Genomic DNA, 22,785 nt, shown 5'->3' with positions numbered 1-22,785 from the left:
ATTTATCTAAGTTGATCCATCTAAGTTTCAATTTGTTACATTTTTACTTTATTTCTAATACTGGTAAACGTTATGTAAACGGGCGGTAGCTTTAGACTGTCTTGTGTTTAAATTAACATAAATTGATGAATTAAGTGGACGGTTATTGTTAAAATATTGGTTTAGACATTCACTTATTTACACTTTCCCATTTATGATCATTAATATAAAAGTATTTTGTTACATTTTTAAAAATTTTATAAACAATATACTTAAAAATTAAGTATTTTTATATTAAAACCAGAGAAATATCAAAAATAAAAGTAAAAAAGATAAAGAAACAGAAAGTTCACTTTTTTGTACAGTATCTTAATTTAAAAATAAATAAAAAATTTTAATGTGAGAGAATCAAACAGAAAAAATGAAGGGCCGAGATTAAGTAATACATGAATAAAGTTACACTTAAACATGACATGTGATTACCCAACTATCTAAATCTTGAGATTTCGTTTCTCGTTTTGACTAGGCAATGTTTCCAACAGATTTGAGCCATTAGGAACAACTTTTCTTCTTAATTCCCCCTTTCCAACCGTTTTTCAAATATTTCAACAATTCATGTACAAATCTTGAAAAACCAAGGCAAATTCAAGAAACATATATACCCATCACCAATTTCTTTTTCTAGGACCTTGATTGTTGTTCATACCTTTAACCAAAAACCCACATTTTTCTTGAAAGCCTTAGCCAAAATGATGAACAACATGAAACAATTACACAAACAAACACATACAAATCAAAGAAGAGATGAAGAAATGCCTAATAATCAACCATCACCTAAATCATATAAACAACAACAACCATCATTATCTAGAAGACCCTTAAACTACCTCTTCAACGAACAATGCTTTATCTTCATCATCATCGGCATCATGATCGGTTCCATCATATTCATATTCCAACCATCGTTATCCGCCATCACCACCACCACGGCTGCCACCACCTATCATATGCATTCCCATGTTATGCCATCAATGCCAAGATCAATTTCAATCTCCCACCGTGAAAGGCCGGTCATCCACCGCCCCCCAACCACTCAGGTTCCTGTTGGCATCACCCGAAGGAGGATGCGGACGTTGGTGACCGGCGGGGCAGGGTTTGTGGGTAGCCATTTGGTTGATGTTTTAATGGCTAGAGGAGATGAAGTTATTGTGATTGATAACTTTTTTACTGGCAGGAAAGAGAATGTGGCACGTCATTTGGATAATCCTAGGTTTGAATTAATTAGACATGATGTTGTTCATCCTATTTTATTGGAGGTTGATCAAATTTATCATTTAGCATGTCCTGCTTCTCCTGTTCATTACAAGTATAATCCCATCAAGACCATCATATCCTTTACATAATCTTTCTTGTTATTATTCTTAATTTCATCAAAAAGATTGTGTCTTTTATGTGTTTTTGTAATGTTTTGTTGGTTTCTTGAAAAGGCTACTGCTTAAAAATTAAAAAGCACTTGAAGATGATACAAAAAGACATGCTTTGACTTTTAAACGGTCAACACAGAAGTTATTGATTTTATTTTATTTGGATTTCGTTATGAGAAATTCGACATCAGTATCGTTTGTGCTCATAGTATTGCTCATTCACCTACTTATCATGTTCAATAATTTGAAAAAGATCAAAGAAACTCACATGAATTATAAAGTTGTAACTTAGTAGTTGACCTTAAAAGTCAAGTATATTTAGAAGATACCCTTTTCAAGATAAAATGTAGTTTTCTTTTAGAAATTGAAGTACTTTCGGTCTCCTTGACCCGCATCGTTACAAGACAAATGTGATTGGCACTCTGAACATGCTGGGGCTCGCTAAAAGAGTCAAGGCACGATTCTTGATCACGAGTACTAGCGAGGTTTATGGAGACCCGCTTGAGCATCCTCAAAAGGAATCATATTGGGGACAAGTGAATCCAATAGGTGAAGCTTTACATCTATTATCTTCCTTGAATTAGTAACATTTGCACTTTTGTTTTGTTTAAGATTTAAGATGATATAACATAGGTGTTAGAAGTTGCTATGATGAGGGGAAAAGAACAGCTGAAACATTAGCAATGGATTATAGTCGAAATGAAGGTGTCGAGGTGATTTTCTTGTCTTTAGCCATGTCAAAACTGTGCAGTTAAATGTGATTAAAAGAGTGTACCGCGTGTAGAAAAACTATGTTTTACACTGTAATCATGCATTTTTCAGGTTAGGATTGCACGCATTTTTAATACATATGGTCCTCGTATGTGTCTAGATGATGGTCGTGTCGTTAGCAACTTTGTCTTGCAAGCCCTTCGAAAACAACCCATGACTGTTTTATGGTAATGGAAAGCAAACGCGAAGCTTTCAGTATGTCTCCGATCTGGTACAATGTTGCTTTGCGTGACGATATTTTGTTTTAATGTTTTATAGACTGTTAAGACAAGTTTCCTTAAATTTTCAGGTGGATGGGCTCATGGCGCTCATGGAAGGCGAGCATATCGGACCTTTCAACTTGGGCAATCAGGGGAGTTCACCATGTTAGAGCTTGCTCAGGTTTGATCCTTATTTTGCCAAGGAGCTATAGCGGTCTTTTAGACTTTAACCACAGAGAAGCCCTGGTGCACCTAGGTTGCCCTTTAGGCTAATACAATAGGGAAATATAGGTCTAAAGCTCGAGTTCAGCTCCATTTGAGCTATAAGTCTAAAGCTCGAAGGCTTGCCTGTTCTGAGCTATAACTCTAAACCTCAAGCTCAGCTTGTTTCAAGCTATAAGTATTAAGCTCGAGCTTGACTAGTAACTGATTTTATAAGTGTGAGCTTGACTCATTTATTACTTAGTTGTTAACAATTTGTTTTGTTTATATAGATGTATAATTACTTCTTTCATATAACCTATGTAATTGTATATTGTCAGTTTCTTAAAAAATATTATATTAATAAAAAAAACAAGCTCGCTTGCTATCTGGTGCCAAACCAAACTCAGTAAGAGCCCAGGCTAGCTCGAGTGAGCCTATTATATCAAATGAGCTCAAATTTAGGCTCAAGCTCGGATTAAGCTTAGTGTGTTTCAAATTTTGCACAACCCGGTCTCAAGCAGCTCACTAGAAACTCAACTTGATTAGCAAACATAACGAACCATTGTGTTACTTTTTAGTGTTAATTCCTTTTTAGGTGGTTAAAGAAACTATTGACCCGAATGCTGCAATAGAATTCAGAAGGAACACTGCTGATGACCCTAAAAAACGGAAACCGGAAACCGGATATTTGCAAAGCCAAAGAGTTGCTAAATTGGGAACCCAAAATACAACTCCAAGACGGTCTGCCACGAATGGCGTTAGATTTCAAAAATCGAATCTTGAAAGAAGACGAAGGGGAGGCCGACAAATAAGACAGCGTGCAGGAAGACCGATAACCTGACAATCTGTAACTATACATTTGGTTAATTTAGTTGTGACATAGCGATATACAACATGATCACAATGGCATTCCTCCTCTGGATCCGGAGGTTAGAATGCATGCTACAATTTCGTTTAGCAGGTCTTTTTGACTTGAGCCCTTTTGCGGGTTGGTGTAATGGCTTGATGCAGTTACTAGATCAAGATCTATGATTCATAGTAGATAGTTATACCGAGTTTAACAGTTAATCAAGAAATATAGACTAACAGTTAATCAAGAAATATAGTAAATGCGTCATCAAACGAATAAGAGTTTGTAGATAAATACTTTTAATTATACAAGAGCAAAACACATACTTTATGTCTATGCAGATTGACAAGAATCAACAATGCAAAATTTCTACAAAATCACGAGTTATAACAGCCTTTATATATTTTATTTTGAATGTTCCAAAAGTATAATTTTATAAAAACCTTCATATTATATTATGCACATGATATCTAGAGGCATATGGGTCTTTTGTTATATTATTTGTTTAGAGCTTGCATTGTGATATTCATTCATTCTATAAAAGAAACTTATTTGATCCTACTAATCTAACAACCAAATACACTAAAAACAGATAATGGCAGCCAAGAACCACACAAATAGCAATGCAGACAAAATCATAACTTCCCAATTAACCAAAACTGAAACAAAACATCATATAACCAAACAACCATAATCTCCATAAACCGAATAATCAATCCGATAACGAAAAACGTAACAAAGTATCAAAATCTAACCTTTTTCCTATACATGAATATGCCTCACCTTTACCTCAACTCTTGGCATACGCACGCTCACTCGCCACCTTCCCCGCAAAAGCCTTCGTCGCAACCATATTATCATCAAAATACTTCGTATAAGGATGCCCTTTCGGAACAAGCCTCCGATACTTCCCAAAATTACTTTCCGCATCATCATTCTTCCCCAACAACGTATAAATAATCCCTTGACACAAATACGGCCTGAAATCCCTCGGTTCCTCTTTCGACAACTCCTCGTAAATCTTTATCGCGTCGTTATAATCCCCTCGAATCACACGAATTTGAGCCAACAAAAGCTTAAAATCCCTAACTTCGTCTTTCTTTTTCCCCTTCTTGCATAACTCAATTGCGTCAACAATCCGAGTCTCGATACTTTTCAATTCGTCAACCGATTCGCTTGCGGACGCCGCCATTACCAACCCGTGATACGCCTCAACACGAAACGGATCCTCCTTTATAATTTCCTCAAACCCTAGCTTTGCAGACTCGTGATCGCCTGCGTACGAGTTTAAATGATGTTTAAGTAACTTCCACTCGCCGTCTTCTGGCTCGACATCAATTAACTGGTTTAGTATCCCGATTGCTTCCTGGACTTTACCGATTTTAATTTTGATTTCCATTAGGTTTTTTAGGGTTTTGGCGTCGTTAGGGTCGGTACAAAGACGTTGTTCTAGGGTTTTCTCTTCTTCTTGCAATTCGGTGTCGGAATTGACGGTTTCGACGGCGGCCGGAGGTGGCGGTGGGGCGGCGAAGGATGGTTTGACGGTGAGACGTGAGAGGAAGACGGCGGCGACGGTGACGCCGGTGATGAAGGTGGTTTTGAGGAAGGGTAATGGTCTAGGGTTTGTTGATTTTGGTGGTTGGTGGTGTTTGGAGGATTTGATTGGTGTTAAGGATGTGAATGATTGTGATTTGATGAAGGTGATGGAGTTAGGGTTAGGGTTACGACGGGGGTGGTTGACGGAGAGAGGCTGACGGTGGTGACGGAAGGTGACGTTGGTGAGAGCTAATTCCATTTGATTAGTAACGGCGGCGGTGGTTTTGAGGTGAAGTGTTAAACCCTGGAACGATGATAGGGTGGAATATTTATAAAACCCCACAAAGGAATAATAAAAGGAAATAAGATTTGAGAAAATATTTATTTTTCTTAGACAAATTGCAAATAAATAATCTGTGTATTGATAGATAATAACTCAATTTTAAAAATCACTACCAACGGTCTCAACTTTTAACTATTTTTTGTTTTAATGGACCTCTGTTAAATAACACTTAACGCCGTTACGTTTTTTCCCGAGTTTTAAACCGATGTATTAGGGCTTTTGATTGGAAGAACGATACGATCGATTGATGTAAAACTTATCTCGAAACGATGATTCAAGTGACTTGATTTTTGTTAATTGGAAATTCAAACACCCAAATTGAAACATTGTTTCGTCGCTTGGATCACCGTTTCGAGATAAGTTTTACATAGGTCGTGTCGTAACATTCTTCCGATCAAAAGCCCTAAAACATCGGTTTGCAACTTGGGAAAAACGTAACGGCATTAAGTGTTTTTTAAACGGATGTCCATTGAGGCAAAAATAGTTGAAAGTTGAGACCGATGGTAGTGATTTTTAAAATTAGAATTATTATCAGCCAATACACAAAATTTGGGATGCTCGAGATTACCCTGACAAGTGGTTCACCCTTCCGTTTAAATAACTGAATATGTGAACATGGTGTCCCCGCTTGCATGTACAGGAGGAAATCTATAATTAGGAAAACATCCAGTTCAGCCTGGAATAAAATGCTCCAAGTGACTTGAACTTGTGAATAAGTTATGTTATATGTGACTTGTTCAAATTCAAATAACTCTTGTTTTGCTCAAAAATGATTTCTTTGAAATTTTATTTGGTTGTAAACGATTTGGTTCTGCTTGATTTGTTGATAATATGAGTTTAAGCTTGAGCATGGCTTCGCGTGATTCAAAGCGTTTAAGTTAATTAAACCCGAATTTGTTTTCTGTTTGCGAAGTGTCAATGTGAAAAACCTTTGTGACATATGGAATTTCTTAATATTGTTTGTTTTTTTTTTTATTTGTAAGTAAAAAGGTTATCTTCATGTAATATCTGGTTATTTGAATAAGTATCTTTAGAGGTCTAACTTCTTGATACTTGAGGCGGGAGTATTGGACCTGCATAAAATCATTTTGGGTTTTGAAGACTTTGTAAATCTAGTCTTTTGCTAGCCATTTGATTGCTACTAAAAGTCTAAAATGTGAATCATTATTACTAATACAAACATTTTTAACTATGAAGAAACACTAAGTGAACCCACGGGCAGATTATAGATAATCTGGGGGTTAAGTAATGTTTCCCACGAGGATGAGGTCCAGCAGAGAAGGTTGTTCTTCAGGGGACCTGCAAAACAGACACCGTAAGCTCGTCACTGAGAAGGGGGGGTTCCTCCTTGTGACCACCCTCCGGCGTGAGAATCAGACTAGATTGCTCTGAATATAAGTGTATATTAAGAGATTGCTAGATAAGATTAAGATATCAGATGATGTCCTTACCATTCCAAGGTGTTGGAGTATTTATAGCCGAAGGTAGGTTTCCTAGAAGGTACAGCCGGCTGAATAGTATTCCTGTTCCACCAACAGTGGATTATGCACAGGCCATGCTAGTTGGTGGATAGGCTACAGCCGACAGTAATAAGGTCGGCTGTACACTGTTCCTTTACTGCCGGCTGCGCACTGTTCCACCAACTGTAGGCTGCGCACGTCCCATCGTAAGGGTTGGTGAGTAGGCGGCAGCTAATAGTGACAAACAGTACTAGAGGGTGCTCCTCCTCGTACTGTTGTCGGTGAGCTGTCACCCTGTGATTGGTTCATGGGCTGTTCTGGTCAAATCGTCTGTTCTGCCCATACCTTAGTAGGTATAGTACAAAAGATCTTCCAGAAGCATACGGACTGGCTCATTTAGGCGGGAGTATTCCCGCCTTGCTCATTCCTTCATGTGACTACTGAAGTAGCTAGTGCCTTGTGCGTGTAGCTTTGCTGTTAGTGCGGGTAGCCTTCCCTGATGGCTTGTATCCGCAACTGCGGGAACAGGCGGGGTACTTCACCATTGGGAGGCTTTCCCTGCGGGTACAGCTGGCGTACTGCGCGTAAGGTTCTCTGAGCATGGTGGGTCCTGCTGGAGCAGTTGGTCGTTGCGCAGACGTCCCTGTTCAAGGTGAGTCTTGCGGGTCCAACTGGGCTCTGCTGGGACCTACCTCTTCAAGTCCCCCCAGTCCAATGTTCTTCTCATGAATTATTAATAAGTGAGGTGAACTTTTGGACTTAGCAAGGGGTTTTGAAAAGGGTTTAGATCTTAGGTTTTCCGTGGTGATTCTCCCCGCGGTTTTCCTGATGTCACGCAGAAATTCCCGACTTTTCTGCTTGATCTTAGGGTATGAAGCGGGTAGGTTTGTAACCTTCTCGCAAATCAGGAGCGTTGAGTCCCACTTGTGTGGATTCTCCATGGGGTTTTGATAGTTTTCAACATAGTGATCAATTATGCTAAAACCACCAATTCCATCTTGGAGTTTCAAACAATATAGTTCTCGACGTTCCCGTCATGCGGGGATGTTATTCCCGTTTCCGCAAGCATGGCCCAGAAGATCCTTCTTGGTTTGAATTCCCTGCAGAGTGCTAAGTATGTGAAGGGTTTTGCCTTGACACTGTACCCGCACTCTTCTTACGGTTACTTTATTCCCAAGGTATTCCTGGTGCCAATTCCCTGCGGGTGCTAAGTATGTGAAGGGTTTTGCCTTGACACTGTACCCGCACCCGTCTTATGGTTACTTGGTTACCAAGGTAAGGGGTATTTTCCCGCCTACTTTTGAATCTTTTTTTTGAATTTTTTTGAAATTCGAAGAGTTGGTGAAAGGATAAGAACAGTCCAAACCTCTGAAACGTCGTGCGACGGTTTCTTCTGACTGTGTCAGGACGTGCAGGAAGTTATGGTGACGTGACAGTACATGGTCATTCCAGACGCTTTTTCAGGCGCGTGGGCGCGAGTTTTCGGGCGCGTGGCCGCGAAATTAATGGTACGCGTCCTTTCAACAGCTGTTGCCAGCTTGCTTTTTGCCACGTGTCATAGTTTCATTGCACCTTCGATTTCTCTCTCCTCCGCATTAAATTCATCGCATTAATTGCGATTAGTATATAAAGGGGGGGAGGGTTCTTTGTAATCCACACTTTCACTCTTCTCTCCATCTTAAGAACGATTTCCGGCGAATACTCATCTTTCAGTCGAGCATTCTCTTGAAATCGTTTTCTTTTCTTTTTGCAAGATGTCGTCTCGTGATCTCGAATCTACAGCCGATGACAAGAGTACTGCTGGCGAGTGCCAGTGTGCTCTGCCTGGTGATCTGTATCAGTACATCGTCAGGAAGTTCATGCTCGAGTCTCTCGAGCCTGAGTTTCCTGAACCCCACCAGACGGTGTATGATGCCCCCAGAGGCAAGATCGGGATTTATGCTGCATTCTTTGTTTATGGGAATCTTAGGTTCCCATTGACAAAGTTTGTTTACCGTGTCCTTGAGAGGCACGGTGTGCACCTGACCGAGGTGCACCCGATGGCGATTGCCAAGATTCGGCACTTCGAGTGGGTGTGCCGGATTCTGGGCATTGAGCCCTATGTTGACCGCCTGATGACCTTCTACACTTGGAGGTGCATCCAGGGGTGGTATACATTGATAACCCGGATTAAGGGTTTAAAGATCTGCGCGACCGAGCGCAGTCTTCGCTCGTGGAAGCGGGAGTTCTTCTTCATATCCGCTCGCGCCATCCCCCTTGCCATGAAATTCAAGAACGGGCAAGCACTTCCCAGCCTTCACGCCTCCAACTACGAGGAGGCGGAATGGTTTTCGAAGATATCCCGAGTCCAATCTCCGGTTTACCGGTTTGCGGAGTCCGGGATGGTGATGCTGGGGATGAGTCGGGTGTGGAAGGAGGCGGATGCGCGAAAGATTCCGATCGTCCTCGAATACGGTTCGAACTCTGTCCCTTACGGTATGCTTTGTTTCTTTTTGTTGATTTTGAATTTCTTCTAACTTTTTTCCTGTTTATTTCAGAGGGGAACGACTTGCAGTCGCTCCTGAACCCGCGGGAGGCTGACGGTCCCGCTCGGATGGGTACTCGCGCTCTAGACGAGAACGAGTTGCCCATCCTAGAACAAACGGCGGATCGGTTCGTGGAGGTCTACCCGCTAGGCCATGAGATCCTGAGCGCCAGGCGGCCAGGTAAGGCCCTATTCAACCCTCGACCCCTCAATGTTGAAACCTCTGCTGGAATTCCTCTAATCGTATGTTCTGATGAGGAATCCGCAGATGGTCCTCCGTTGGTGCGGAAGAAGAAGGCTGCCGGCGGGAAGGGGAAGGAGAATGTGGCCTCCACTGCCGATCCGGTGCCTCGGTCTGATTCGGAGACCGAGAGCGAAGAGGTGGCGGGGAATCCCGGTGGTGATAAGACCACCGCTCCGGAGGCTGCGACTGTCACCTCCGGAGAGCCCAAGAAGACGACGGTGAGCGGCGCAAAGAGGCCGGCTCCATCGGGTTCGTCCCCGCCTCTCCGTACCTTTAGGCTCAAGAAAACCCGTAAGTACAAACTTCCTTTCTTTAACTTCATAGCTTAATATCATTAACACTTATCTTCTTTACGCAGGCGTGGATGTTGACGCATTCCAGGGTGGAGCGCAGAGGAGTACCTCTCCGCCAATGACGGTAGGCTTGGTCAGCCTACCTGAGGCGACGACCCAGGCGCCTGCGCCTGCTTCCGCTGGTTCAGTTGCTCACTCCTTTGAGCCGACTGTTCCAGCTGTGATGACGTCACCGCCGGCTGTGAGTGCTATTTTTACAGCATCTTTCACCGAGCCGGCGGTTACTATTGCTGTGGATTCCGCAGCGGCGACCGCGGCGGCCGCTACCATGCCTCCTCCGTCATCGGCAACGACGGCCGATCCTTCAGGTATGCATGGGGCGTATCGCCGAACTCTGCCACCTTCCCATCTGCCTGACCTCTTGGATGGATTTCCCTTGGGTTCAGGTGATGGGTTCGGCGGCTATCGGCCTGTTATTGACCCTACAGGTCGTAGGGTTCTTTTGGCCTATTTTATATTTTTCAATCATCTTTTCCTAACTGCTCTTTGTTTTTTGCAGTGTCGGATTCCAATGAAGTGTATGTTCCACGATGGAACATTCGCCGAGGAACAACCCTTCGCACCCCTGTGGAGTGCGTGGAGTGGGCTCGTCAAGCTGCTCCTAGTGGTGCGTTGGGGGAAGCCATGGCTAGCTACCAGGAGGGTAGGCTAAGCAATGAGCTTCGGGTTCTCCTGGCCCGGATGCAGCCGCGCGTCGAGCTGCTTTGTCGTGAAAACGACAAGTTAAAAGCAGCTCGCATTCAGGAAGTAGCTCAGGCGCGGGCTGTCCTGGAGGAGAATAGGAGGCTCTCCGCCGCGGCTGCGGAGAAGGAGAAGGCGTTCAAGGCTCTTGAAGTTGAGGTTCAGGCCCGTCTCGAGGCTCGCTCCAAGGCTGCCCAAGCTGTTAATGAACAGCTTCGGCTGGCTAAGGAGACTGCTAGGAACGCAACTGAAAGGGCCACCAAGGCTGAAGCTGTTGCCGAACCTCTGCGCGTGGAGAATGAAGAGCTTAAAGCCAAATTAGAGGCTCTCCAGCAGGCTCATGATGCCTTGGCGATGGAGGACGCGAAGAAGCTCCAAGAGATCCTGGACCAGAGGGGCGTGCTTGACCACACTGAGCGGAAGCTAAAGGGCGTCGAAGAGGCTGCTGCAAAGGAAGTGTTGCTTGCCAACCTTAATAAAAGTGAAGCCGAACGCGCCTGTACCCAAGCTCAAGCCGCCCTCCAAGAAGCTCTGGTTGCCAAGGAATGGCTTCTTCGAGAAGCGTTGTCTCGGGTAAGCTTTTCATGTCTTTACGCTTTCCTTTGTAAATAGAAAAGGTTCTGATACTTGTATTTTTTTTCTTTGTAGGTTGTGCATCGAGTCATTTCAGAGACATCTTATGACGATGCTATGAGCGCAGCCCTCAACGCTTCTCATGAGGATGGGGAAAAGGCCGGTTTCCTGCTTGGTCTAGGGTTCGTTGAGAAAGGCATCCCGCCTTCCAACTTCCCTTTGTATGATGTGGATACTGAAGCTATTTACGACCAAGCAGTGAACCAGTATGCCGCCTTCCCGCATCCGGTGGTGGAGAAGGTGAACGAAGTCGCTGCTGCTGATGATGGGCTAGCTATTCTTAAAGCTTTCCTTGAACCACCACGCTCTACTGATGGAGCGGGTCCAAGTGGAAGTAGTCTTGAAGCTTGATTCTGAAGATCCCTTTCCACCATTAGCGTAGATTTTTGCTTTTGTATAGCTATCTTTGTAATATTTGAATTTGATCAAATAAAGATTGTGTTAGTTCTTTGCCTTGTTTATTTTACGCATTTTTTGATCTAACTTAGTAATTTCTTTAGTACTTAGATAAGTTAACTTTTTAACGTGGCAGATTATAAGTTTGTCTCGCTTCCTCTTTCATGATTGTGCGGGTATGACCGTCACTTACACTTAGTAGGATGGCTTGACTTTACTTATATCCGACCTGCGTGGAAGTTTTCCTCATCTTTTCCTTTGAAATTTTCTAAGTGTTCAGAATAAATTAACCTTTGAACGTGGTAGATGATAGGTTGAAGTTTTGCTTCCTTGTTCGTGATTGTGCGGGTAAGACCGTCACTTGCACTTACAAGGATGGCTAAACTTTACTTACATCTGACCTGCGTGTAGGTTTTCCTTAAAACTTGAGATTTCTAGCGTTGTGTTTATGCGGGTTTTGCCGCCTTCCACACGTAACGACTTACTTCTTCCCCCATTTATGCGGTGAATACCGGCACATTAGTGTGGGAAGTTCGTAAGTATAAAGGTAAGGCTATCAACACATTGTGAAAGGAGAATCATTTCCATTAGAAGTGGCTCTAGGCCTTTTCTTTACAAGTTTGGAATTGATCTACATATAACATTTGCGTAATTGAGCTCCATTCCATGTTCTTGGGATGGGAGTGCCATCGAGCCTTTCGAGTGTGTATGCGCCCTTTCCCAGGACCTCTTTGACAATGTATGGCCCTTCCCAGACCGGGGCCAGCTTTCCTGGGCGTTCTTGGTTCGAAGCCTCGTTGTTACGCAGTATGAAGTTGCAGAGTTTTACCCGCGTGTTGTAGTACTTTTGCATTTGTCGCTTGTAGTTCTCTTCACGCACTGCGGCTAAGTCTCTGCGTTCCTCGGTTAGCATAAGGTCCAACCGTCTTTCCGCATCATTGTCTTCTGGCTGAATCAAGACCCTTGGTGAGGGTAAACCAATTTCGACCGGGACCATGGCTTCAGTGCCATAAGTGAGGCTGAACGGGGTTTCTCCCGTACTGGCCTTCTTCAGCGTTCTGTTTGCCCAAAGGACGTGCGGAAGCTCGTCCACCCAGCCGGATCTGTGTTCCAAGAGTCTCTTCTTAATGCCTTCGACGATGCTCTTATTTGCTCTTTCCACCTCACCATTACCTTGCGGGTGTGCCACTGAGGTAAAGGTGTGGGTGATTTGAAGTTCTTTCAGCCACTGTTGTAGCTTCTTGTCAGCAAAGTTGGTGCCGTTATCGCTCACCAAATTCTGTGGAAGTCCAAAACGACAAATAATAAATTCCCAAATAAATTTTTTGATATGTTTTGCGGTTGTTTGGGCTAAGGGTTTTGCTTCTATCCACTTGGTGAAGTAGTCGATGGCTACCACTAGGAACTGAACATTTCCTGCTGCTGTAGGAAATGGGCCTGTCACATCGATGGCCCAATTCTGAAATGGCCATGAAGAGGTGACTTGAACAAGTTCATTCTTCGGGCGGTGCGTGTTGGGTGCGTAAAGCTGGCAAGACCTGCATTTTCTGATGTATGCCAGCGCATCCGTATGCATCCCCGGCCAAAAGTATCCCGCGTTGTTTAGCTTAGCTACAACAGCGCGGGGACCTGCGTGTACTCCACAGATGCCTTCATGTACTTCCCTTAGGAGGTAGTCAGCATCTTGGTTGTCCACGCATCTTAAGAGTGGGCCAAGAAAGTTACGTCTGTAAAGGATGTCATCGATGAGTTGATAATTCAGTGCTTTACAGCGTAGTTTTCTTGCCTGTGTTTTTGACTCTGGTAGTGTACCTGCCGCAAGGTATTTTATTATTGGTGTCATCCATGTTTCTGTGCCGGTTTGGATGACACAAATTTCCTTGTGCGGGACCGAAGGTGTCTCGAGGAGTTCAATGCGGATGTCCTTTCCTAAGTGGGTGAATGCTAATGATGCAAGCTTGCTTAACGCATCCGCATATTTGTTTTCACTTCGCTTGACGTGTATGACTTTGCAGTCGTTGAAATCGCGCATAAGGGATTTTGCTTGTGCGAGGTACAGGGCCATTGTGTCGTTTACGGCCGTGTACGTCCCGTTGATTTGATTGGCTACTAACATGGAATCCACGTGGGCTTCCAAGTTTTTCACTCCCATCTTACGCGCAATTCTCAACCCAGCCAAGAATGCCTCATACTCGGCTTCGTTATTCGTACTTGGAAAATCCAGTCGAATAGCGTAAGTGTATTCTTGGCCTGCTGGGTTGGTTAGTTTCAGCCCTGCGCCTGAACCCTCGTTACTGGCTGCTCCATCAGTGTAGAGTCGCCAGACATCATTGATGTCTTGTGCTGGAGAGGGTTGAGCCTCTTCCTAGCACTCTTTTTCCCGCGATGCAGGCACTTCTGCAATAAAGTCGGCCAGAACCTGGCCTTTTATGGCTGGTCTTGGCTTATACTTTATCGCGTATTCCCCCAACTCAATTGCCCATTTGGCTAGGCGTCCCGATAACTCGGGTTTGCCTAGAACGTTTGCAAGTTTGAAGTTGGAGAGAATGGTGATTGGGTGACCCTGGAAATACCGTCTTAACCTGTGTGAAGCGTGTATAAGTGCTAAGACTAATTTTTCGAGGGTAGAGTACCGGGTTTCTACGTTTGTTAGGATACGGCTGACATAATAGATTGGCATCTGGATGCCTTTTCGCTCTACTAGCAGGACTGCCCCGGTTGCTCTATTTGTTGCGGAAAGGTATAGGATTAACTCTTCTCCCGCTTTTGGTGCTGTGAGCGTTGGGAGTTCGATCAAGCGTGACCGAATCTCCTGAAAAGCTGCTTCCGCTTCTGGTGTCCAGCGGAAGTGCGTTTTCTTTAAACAGTTTCTCAACGTTGACACGAAGGGAAACGACTTATCCGCGTGGTTTGCCAAAAAGCGATTAAGTGCCACTAGTCGTCCATTCAGTGTCTGAGCCTGTTTGATGGTAGTAGGTGATTCCATTTTGATAATGGCTTCGACCTTTTCAGGGTTCGCTCTGAAGCCATCTTTAGTGACGATGACCCCCAAGAACTTCCCTTCTTCCATTCCAAAGGCACACTTGCTCGGGTTGAGCTTCATGTTTATCTTCCTGAGCGTGTTGAAAGTTTCTTCGATGTCTTTCAACATCGCTTCTGGGTCAGGGCTTTTGATGACCAAGTCATCCATGTAGACTTCCAAGTTCCTCCCAATTTGGGCATGAAACTGGTTGTCCATCAGGCGTTGGTATGTGGACCCGGCATTCTTAAGTCCGAATGGCATCATTTGGTAACAAAATGTGCCATCGGGCGTCCGAAAAGCGGTTTTGTCCTGATCATCAACGGCCATGTGGATTTGATGGTACCCCTTATACGCGTCCAGGCAGCATTTAAGGCGGAATGGTGCCAACGAGTCCACCATAAGATCAATTTCAGGTAACGGATAACAATCTTTGGGGCATGCTTTGTTCAAGTCTTTGAAATCTATGCACATGCGCCATTGTTTGTTATTCTTCGGTACCATAACGGGATTTGCAACCCAAGTTTGATATCTACTAACGCGTACGATGCCTGCGTCAAGGAGTTCCTTGACTTGGGTTCTACACGCGTTAGTTTGTTCTGGCCCCATTACTCTGCGCTTTTGTACGATCGGCGTAACAGCCGGATCGCATTTGAGCTTATGCTCTGCCTTACTTCGGGGTACACCAGTCATGTCAGCTGGTGTCCACGCGAAGATGTCAGCGTTCTTTTGTAATAAGCGCTTGAGTAAGGTGCGTGTGGGATCAACAATTGTTGGGCCAATGGAGACGGCCTGGTCCGGGTACTTGCCGTTGAAGGCCCATCTTTCTGGTTCGGTGATGGTTGGTTTAGCCATCTTTGGTTTGGGTTTAGATGAGACAGATGCGATGCATACCTGGGGAATGCCGGTGATCATCGCTACACCCTCAGCTGTTGGCCATCCCATCATGCCGTGGACTGAGGATACCACGGCGTTGAATCTTGCCATCCCGTATCTCCCGAAGAGAATGTCGTATGTGTGGTGTGGTTTCCTCATCACGACAAAGTCCACATCTTCTGTGCGGGAGTGTTTCCCATCCGTAAGAGTGACGGGGAAAGATAGGATACCAAGGGGGGTGTTTGTGCTGCCATCAAACCCTTCCATCGAGGCGCAGATCGTTTCCAGGCGTTCCTTGTCTTCGTCATCTAGCTTGTCGAAGAACTGCCTGTACATCACCGTTGACGAGGCGCCGTTGTCAGCAAGAGTGCGAGAGGTGATGTAGTGCCCCAGTTGGCTTTTGATGACGATAGGGCCTTCTTTGCTGGGTCCTCCTGGCACTCGCGGGAAGCGCACCTCAGCTTCCTTCCACGCACATGGTTCTGTCGTTCGCCTTTTTATTCCTCTGATCTTACCATGAACCATGTTAATGCTGATGTCAACGGGCTTTCGTCCGTTGCCTCGGTACCGGTTGTCGTTCCTTCCTCCCTTCTTGATTGATGCCACCAGGTGTGCCAGTCTTCCATCATTGACGAATGCTTCAACAATATCCTTCAAGGATGTACACTCTTCCGTACCATGACCTTTTGTCCCGTGGAAGTCACAGGATTTGCTCTGATCCGCATTAGGTCGCTGCCGGATCATTGGAGCTTTTGGCCATGGTAGCTTTTCAGTGGCAAATATCTCCGTGACGCTTTTGGTGAGTGGCGTCCACCGGTGCTTTTGGCTTGAAGGGTGTGTGTGATTTCTTCCGCTAACAAGAGGGTGAGAGCTGGATGAGGTGTCAAAGTTTACCCTTGACTGCCAGATACCTAGCTTTCTCTTTTTGTTCTGCCGGGCGATCCGAACATTGTTCTCTCTTGTCCTTTGCGTGTAGAGGTGTGTACTCTGGGGAAGATCCCTTCCCAGTTGCTTCTCCGTCTCGGCAAAGCGCTTGGCCGCCGTCATGATGGCATCCCATGTTGATGGCATGCCATCCTTACCCGTCAATGTGCGGATAAGCTCTGGGTATTCGGCGCCCTGGATGAAAGCGGCGCGAACAAGATCTTCACTTATGTTGCCGAGACTTAGCTTTTTGGAGTTGAAGCGAGTGATGAAGTCTAGTAAAGATTCATCCTTCTCTCTAACGCAGTTGAGGATCGTCCACTGTTCTTCAGTATATTTCCTCTGCTGGCTGAAGTGCTGGCTGAACTTGTTCTGAAAGTCCGCCCAATCATAAATGTGGTGGACCGGTAAACGGTCGAACCATGCCCTGGCCGCTCCAACCAGAGTCATCTGGAACATATAACACCACGTGGGTTCCGTCCAGTTACTGACGGTTGCCCCCGCAATGAATCTGTTCAAGTGGTCGTCTGGGTCGGATAGACCATCATAAGTGCCAATGTTGGACATTTGTTTGGCACTTCTCGGGGCGATTGCTTCCGCAATGTCCCTTGCGAATTTTGACTTTCCTGCATTTGTAGCAGTTGGTCTAAAGGTTTTGGAGAAGTCACGCGGGTTTCTCTCCGCATTTGTTGGTTTAAAAGCTTCCCCAAAATTCCTTTTCGGTTGGAAGTCCGTTTCCTTACGCTTCCCTTTCGCCTTATGGCGAGGGTTTGCGTCGGTATCGGATTCTTCCCTCTCGTCGTCTGAGTACTCGCACTCACTGTTCATATTGAGATGTTGGCGAGTACTGCCGAATTCGTCAGCCTGTTGAACTGAACGCAAGCGTTCATCCAATTCAGCTTGGAACTCTCTCTGACGTGCTTCGGCCCACGCCTTCACTTGATCTAGTGTTTGGCGAGGGACCCTCGTTCGTTTTTCCAACTGGGCATCAGTGAACCCCAGTGGAATATTTACTGCACTTGCCCCGGCTTGGGTAGTCGGGGTAGTGTTCGTAAGATTTGTATAACCGCCGGTGTTCCCCCCAGTTGCTGGGGTTGTGGTTACCGGGGTTTCTTGGTCGATTACTGGCCTTTGGACCGGAGTAACGTTAACCATTTCTTCAGAAATTTTGAAAAAACTAAGAATTAGTTCTAGCTTTTATGCACGGATGGCGCCAATGAAGAAACACTAAGTGAACCCACGGGCAGATTATAGATAATCTGGGGGTTAAGTAATGTTTCCCACGAGGATGAGGTCCAGCAGAGAAGGTTGTTCTTCAGGGGACCTGCAAAACAGACACCGTAAGCTCGTCACTGAGAAGGGGGGGTTCCTCCTTGTGACCACCCTCCGGCGTGAGAATCAGACTAGATTACTCTGAATATAAGTGTATATTAAGAGATTGCTAGATAAGATTAAGATATCAGATGATGTCCTTACCATTCCAAGGTGTTGGAGTATTTTTAGCCGAAGGTAGGTTTCCTAGAAGGTACAGCCGGCTGAATAGTATTCATGTTCCACCAACAGTGGATTATGCACAGGCCATGCTGGTTGGTGGATAGGCTACGGCCGACAGTAATAAGGTCGGCTGTACACTGTTCCTTTACTGCCGGCTGCGCACTGTTCCACCAACTGTAGGCTGCGCACGTCCCATCGTAAGGGTTGGTGAGTAGGCAGCGGCTAATAGTGACAAACAGTACTAGAGGGTGCTCCTCCTCGTACTGTTGTCGGTGAGCTGTCACCCTGTGATTGGTTCATGGGCTGTTCTGGTCAAATCGTCTGTTCTGCCCATACCTTAGTAGGTATAGTACAAAAGATCTTCTAGAAGCATACGGACTGGCTCATTTAGGCGTGAGTATTCCCGCCTTGCTCATTCCTTCATGTGACTACTGAAGTAGCTAGTGCCTTGTGCGTGTAGCTTTGCTGTTAGTGCGGGTAGCCTTCCCTGATGGCTTGTATCCGCAACTGCGGGAACAGGCGGGGTACTTCACCATTGGGAGGCTTTCCCTGCGGGTACAGCTGGCGTACTGCGCGTAAGGTTCTCTGAGCATGGTGGGTCCTGCTGGAGCAGTTGGTCGTTGCGCAGACGTCCCTGTTCAAGGTGAGTCTTGCGGGTCCAACTGGGCTCTGCTGGGACCTACCTCTTCAAACTATTAAAGCTCTTCTTTTATTCAAAACCAATACAAGATTTATGCCGGGTAGTGACAAGATGGTTGGTTTCACCCTTTAGCTACTTTTCTGTGTGCTTTAAACTTTTTAGTCTTTGTTTTCTTCTTTCTAATGAAAAAGATAATTAAAAGGTATAAGGTACTAAACTATGAAGTAGTGTATACTGTGCACTTAATTCATAAAATTGGGCCACACGCCCACACGTAAAGCATTAACCCAATTATAAAAGAAAGTTTACTTGTGGGCTTTATAATAACCACCCATGAATAAAGTCGCACACTCACACTAGTCACCATAGGCCCAGAAGCATTGAAATTACAGAACCAGGCTCATGTGATGTGTAATTACTAATTTGTGTTGCTTAACTTATCAATTTTATTAACAAAGCACAAAAACATACAATATATCCTGCTTCATCTATGATCCAAGTTCATTTATGGAATAAATGTCACTTGCGACTCTTGATGTTCTACTTGTTTAACTGGTAAGTTCTAGCCTAATGATGTCAAGATGTGGGTCTAGTCTTATCATGTAAAAGTAGTGTAGATATTTCTCTTAACGTAGTGATTACAACGAAACAAAAGGCAAGCAGATTACAAGTTGCGCCGCTGTCCTATTTTAAATTGCAAAACTCAATCTTTTAAAAACTGCATTGGCTAGTCTTAAAGTCATAACACTACCATACAATTATGCATGACCCACTGAAACCAATATAATGACTCGTTAAACTTAGCTAAGTAACTCAGTTAAACAATAGTTGTTAATTATTTAAATTACTATTAAAAGTCATCAAGTTATATTCACGAATCATTAAAATCCACCGAAACCACACTTTCAAATTTAAATTTGTGCACACAAGAGGCTAATATATTTGAAAAATAAAACCCACGCCTAATGCTCGAGTAAATAATAACATGCTAACCATGGTAAACACAAAACATTGTATGACACGTGTAGACACGTGTCTTCACGTAACCGCTGAAGCCTATCACACGTCCCAGTGTCCATAAACCTTTGTACACCCATAGCCATCTTGTGCTTGCTTTCAAATGACAGACACCTCATAAATGCCTTGTTTTCTTATATGGGAAAATTCTTAAATTAGGTATTTATAAAAACAAAATTCTAATTTTATGTATGATTTTCAAAAAATTTCGAAAATAGGTATTATAAACTAGTCATGCCGAGGTATTATAAACTAGTCATGCCGAGTAGATATTTTAGTACACGAGTAGTTTGCAGATCCAATCAAAACATGCCACATGGCCATAAACTAATAATGACGAGTAAGTTCACTAACCATCTAGTCGTCATAACTAAAGTAGTTGCATGCCTCGTAATCAACACCCACGAATACTGCATAAATGTTTGTTTTAGTTGTGACGAGTAGATTACAACTTTTCGAGACACGAGTAGTTTACTAAACTAACCATAACGAGTTGTTTTGTTTACCAAATTCATCGAACCGGTTAGTTTTACAAGAAACTAACTGAACCGGTTAGTTTGAAATCTCAAATAGTAACTACGAGTAGTTCTTCCTTATACATTCCCAATACGAGTAGTTCTTCCGTAAACATATCCATTACGAGTAGTTTGTTACCAGTTAACCCGTCACGACTAGTTTGACCTTATAATCTACTCGTAGCTACTCATTTTAGCGTTAATTTGATTATTTGATTTAATTAAAAAAAATATTCTAAAAAATTACTTGCCGTGGTACAATTAATTAAATCCTACTCGTCGCGGTATGTTTATTTGGATACTACTTGGCCTGATTTGTTTGGAGAAACCTTTTCAAATTCTCTTTTAGTTTATGTGTTTGAAACCTTTTAATTTCAAATTCTCTTTCCGACTTATGGCCCTTTGTCTTACACATTAAGGTTTTAGCTAGCTCTTCAAAAATTTTAAAATTGACAATGCACATTGTCACACCCCGACCAAAGGCGGCGGAACATGCCGAGGTGTAACGATTGTCCATAAGCACATGACACTAATTAAAGTGACAGTATTTAATAAACTCATTTCATTTCACAACATCGAAAATGTCACATAACAATTATCCATAAAATAACCATAAACAAGATATCACAAAATATGACAAATTTGATATTGTTCATTTTTACTAATATCCTAAGGTCTTTGATGTCGTTTTCTTCACAATCATAAATCAACCAAGATGCAAACCTGCAACATTTCATAAAATAAAGTTTGTCAACACAAAGGTTGGTGAGCAATTCATAAGTTTAATCATATTAGTATATAATAAAGATAGCCACAAAACTTGCATACGAAACGATAAATAAAAGTGGTAATTTGGATAAATAGATATCGCTAAACACATTAGCGACACCTATCTATAAGGGGATGCCAAATAGTCTAGGATTTTATTGTTATCGTTAATTGCATTACGTTAACGACAACTTGCTATAAGGGGATGTCAAATAGTCTAGGATTTTATAGTTCCACCAACCAAAAGCGATAAACACATAGGCATATAAGCATAGAACACCAAATCGAGCAATTATTGAGGTAAAGTATACAACTACGTTTGTGGTTTAAGATTCAAATATAAAGCATTTTGTTGAATAAGTATGAAATGTCACCCTCAAAATAAAAGATGGAAAATGGGGTATGAAGTACTCACCTTCAAGTAGTAAACTTGAAATATGAAAATTTGGAGATTTGTCGGAACGACGAGTTTAACGCACAATGCCTAAAAAGAAAAGAAGTCTTGAATTTAGAAAGGTTGTCTTGAAGGTCTTTAAACAAAATAAATGTTGAGAAATGTAAAGAATTAAAGTTCAAGGTTTAAAATGTAACTATTTAAGAATTTATAACAATAACCCTTTAAAAATGTAAGTTTGCTCGAAACCGGGTTAAAGTATCTAACATTAATATTTACTCAACCTATGTTAAGTAATAAGGTGGGTAAAATGCAAGAATGCAAATCCCTTTGGAATAAAGATACTAAAACGGTTTTTTTTATCGAGTGTTTGGGTTGTCGGTTCGGGTCTTGATAATTGGTCAAACCCAAAGTCAACTTTCCAAAATATTGAATGTTATGAGATAACTCAATAAAATTTAATAAGACTTAACCAAGTATGTAGTTTCATTGTTTTAGAAGTAACAACGCACGTTAAACGAGTGTTCGGTTTTGTCGGTCCAAACTTTGTTATGAGATCAAGTTGGATCCAACATTTCCAAGTACTTAAGAAAATATTTAAAAATCAATTTGTAACTATTTTTAAAGAAATATACAAGTCTTGATGGCTAAAAAAAACACACTTGTGTGCCTTAAGCGAGTAAGAATTGGTTTGGTTCGGTTTCCATCTAACAACAAGTTCATAGATGGTTTCCACATGTCCAAACACTAAGGAACTTGTATAATAATGTGCAAATAAAAATACTTTAAGTTTTACAACCAAAAGTTAACAATAAAGTCTTTAACAAAGGTTCGGTTTTCGGTTCGGATCGTGTTTCGGGTTAAGACCAAGGTAAGATTCTACAAACCCATAACCATAGAATTTGTAAAAATGATTTTAGAAACTTAGATATAACAATAAGTATGTTTAAACAATTATTTAACAAAACTAGTAACAAAGTTCGGTTTACGGTTTAGAGCTATTTACGGTTAAACCGAAGCATAGACTCTCAAAAACCCATAACCATGGAACTTGTAAACATGACCAACAAACTAAAATAAGCAAGATTAATATGTATGAACAAGTTATATAGATGTATATATATCAAGGACACGAAGTCCTCCATGAAGCCTTGCCTTATGAGGTCCGAAACCTCACCGACTGGAATCGGAGAAGTAACTACCAAAGGTAAACAAGGGGTGTATATTATATATATGTTGCACAACCATAAACAAGTATTAATAAGGCTACATAAACTAATTAAGATGAAAGACTAAAAACATTCAAGAACACTTAAGAAGATAACCTTGAATCTTTGATTTTTGAGAGAGTTTTTTTTTTTTTTTTTTTTTTTTTTGGAGTTGTAGCAAGGGAAAATGATGAGGAAATGTGGTGTATATATAGGGAAATGTTGGTGGTCAAATATGGGTGTGAGACACAAGAGTTTTCATGCAAAATGGATCAAGACGAAAACACAAAACAACAAAAAATAAATAAATAAATAAATAAATAAAAATAAAA

At 42.7% G+C, this 22,785-nt stretch overlaps 2 protein-coding genes and 1 pseudogene across 2 annotated transcripts in view; 2 read left to right on the top strand and 1 right to left on the bottom strand.

Annotated features, from left to right (window-relative positions):
• LOC143577907 (soluble inorganic pyrophosphatase 1-like) overlaps nt 1-22,785 on the top strand; it is an 83,074-nt gene that overhangs the window by 18,637 nt on the left and 41,652 nt on the right. The gene's annotated exons all lie outside the window — the stretch shown is intronic.
• On the top strand, nt 729-3,390 carry LOC143577161 (UDP-glucuronic acid decarboxylase 1-like; annotated as a pseudogene).
• Nucleotides 4,173-5,223, bottom strand: LOC143577151 (protein SLOW GREEN 1, chloroplastic-like). Its single transcript, XM_077061075.1, has one exon. It carries the CDS (start codon nt 5,221-5,223, stop codon nt 4,219-4,221), a length of 1,005 nt encoding a protein of 334 aa, XP_076917190.1. The 3' UTR covers nt 4,173-4,218.

The sequence above is a fragment of the Bidens hawaiensis genome, unplaced genomic scaffold, assembly GCF_021521415.1.
Source record: "Bidens hawaiensis isolate Kalapana, Puna unplaced genomic scaffold, B.hawaiensis_p1.1 tig00001461_1, whole genome shotgun sequence".
In the NCBI taxonomy this organism is placed as follows: Eukaryota; Viridiplantae; Streptophyta; class Magnoliopsida; order Asterales; family Asteraceae; genus Bidens; species Bidens hawaiensis.
The sequence above is the reverse complement of the archived record's forward strand: the minus strand, read 5'-3'. Positions and strand labels throughout refer to the sequence as shown.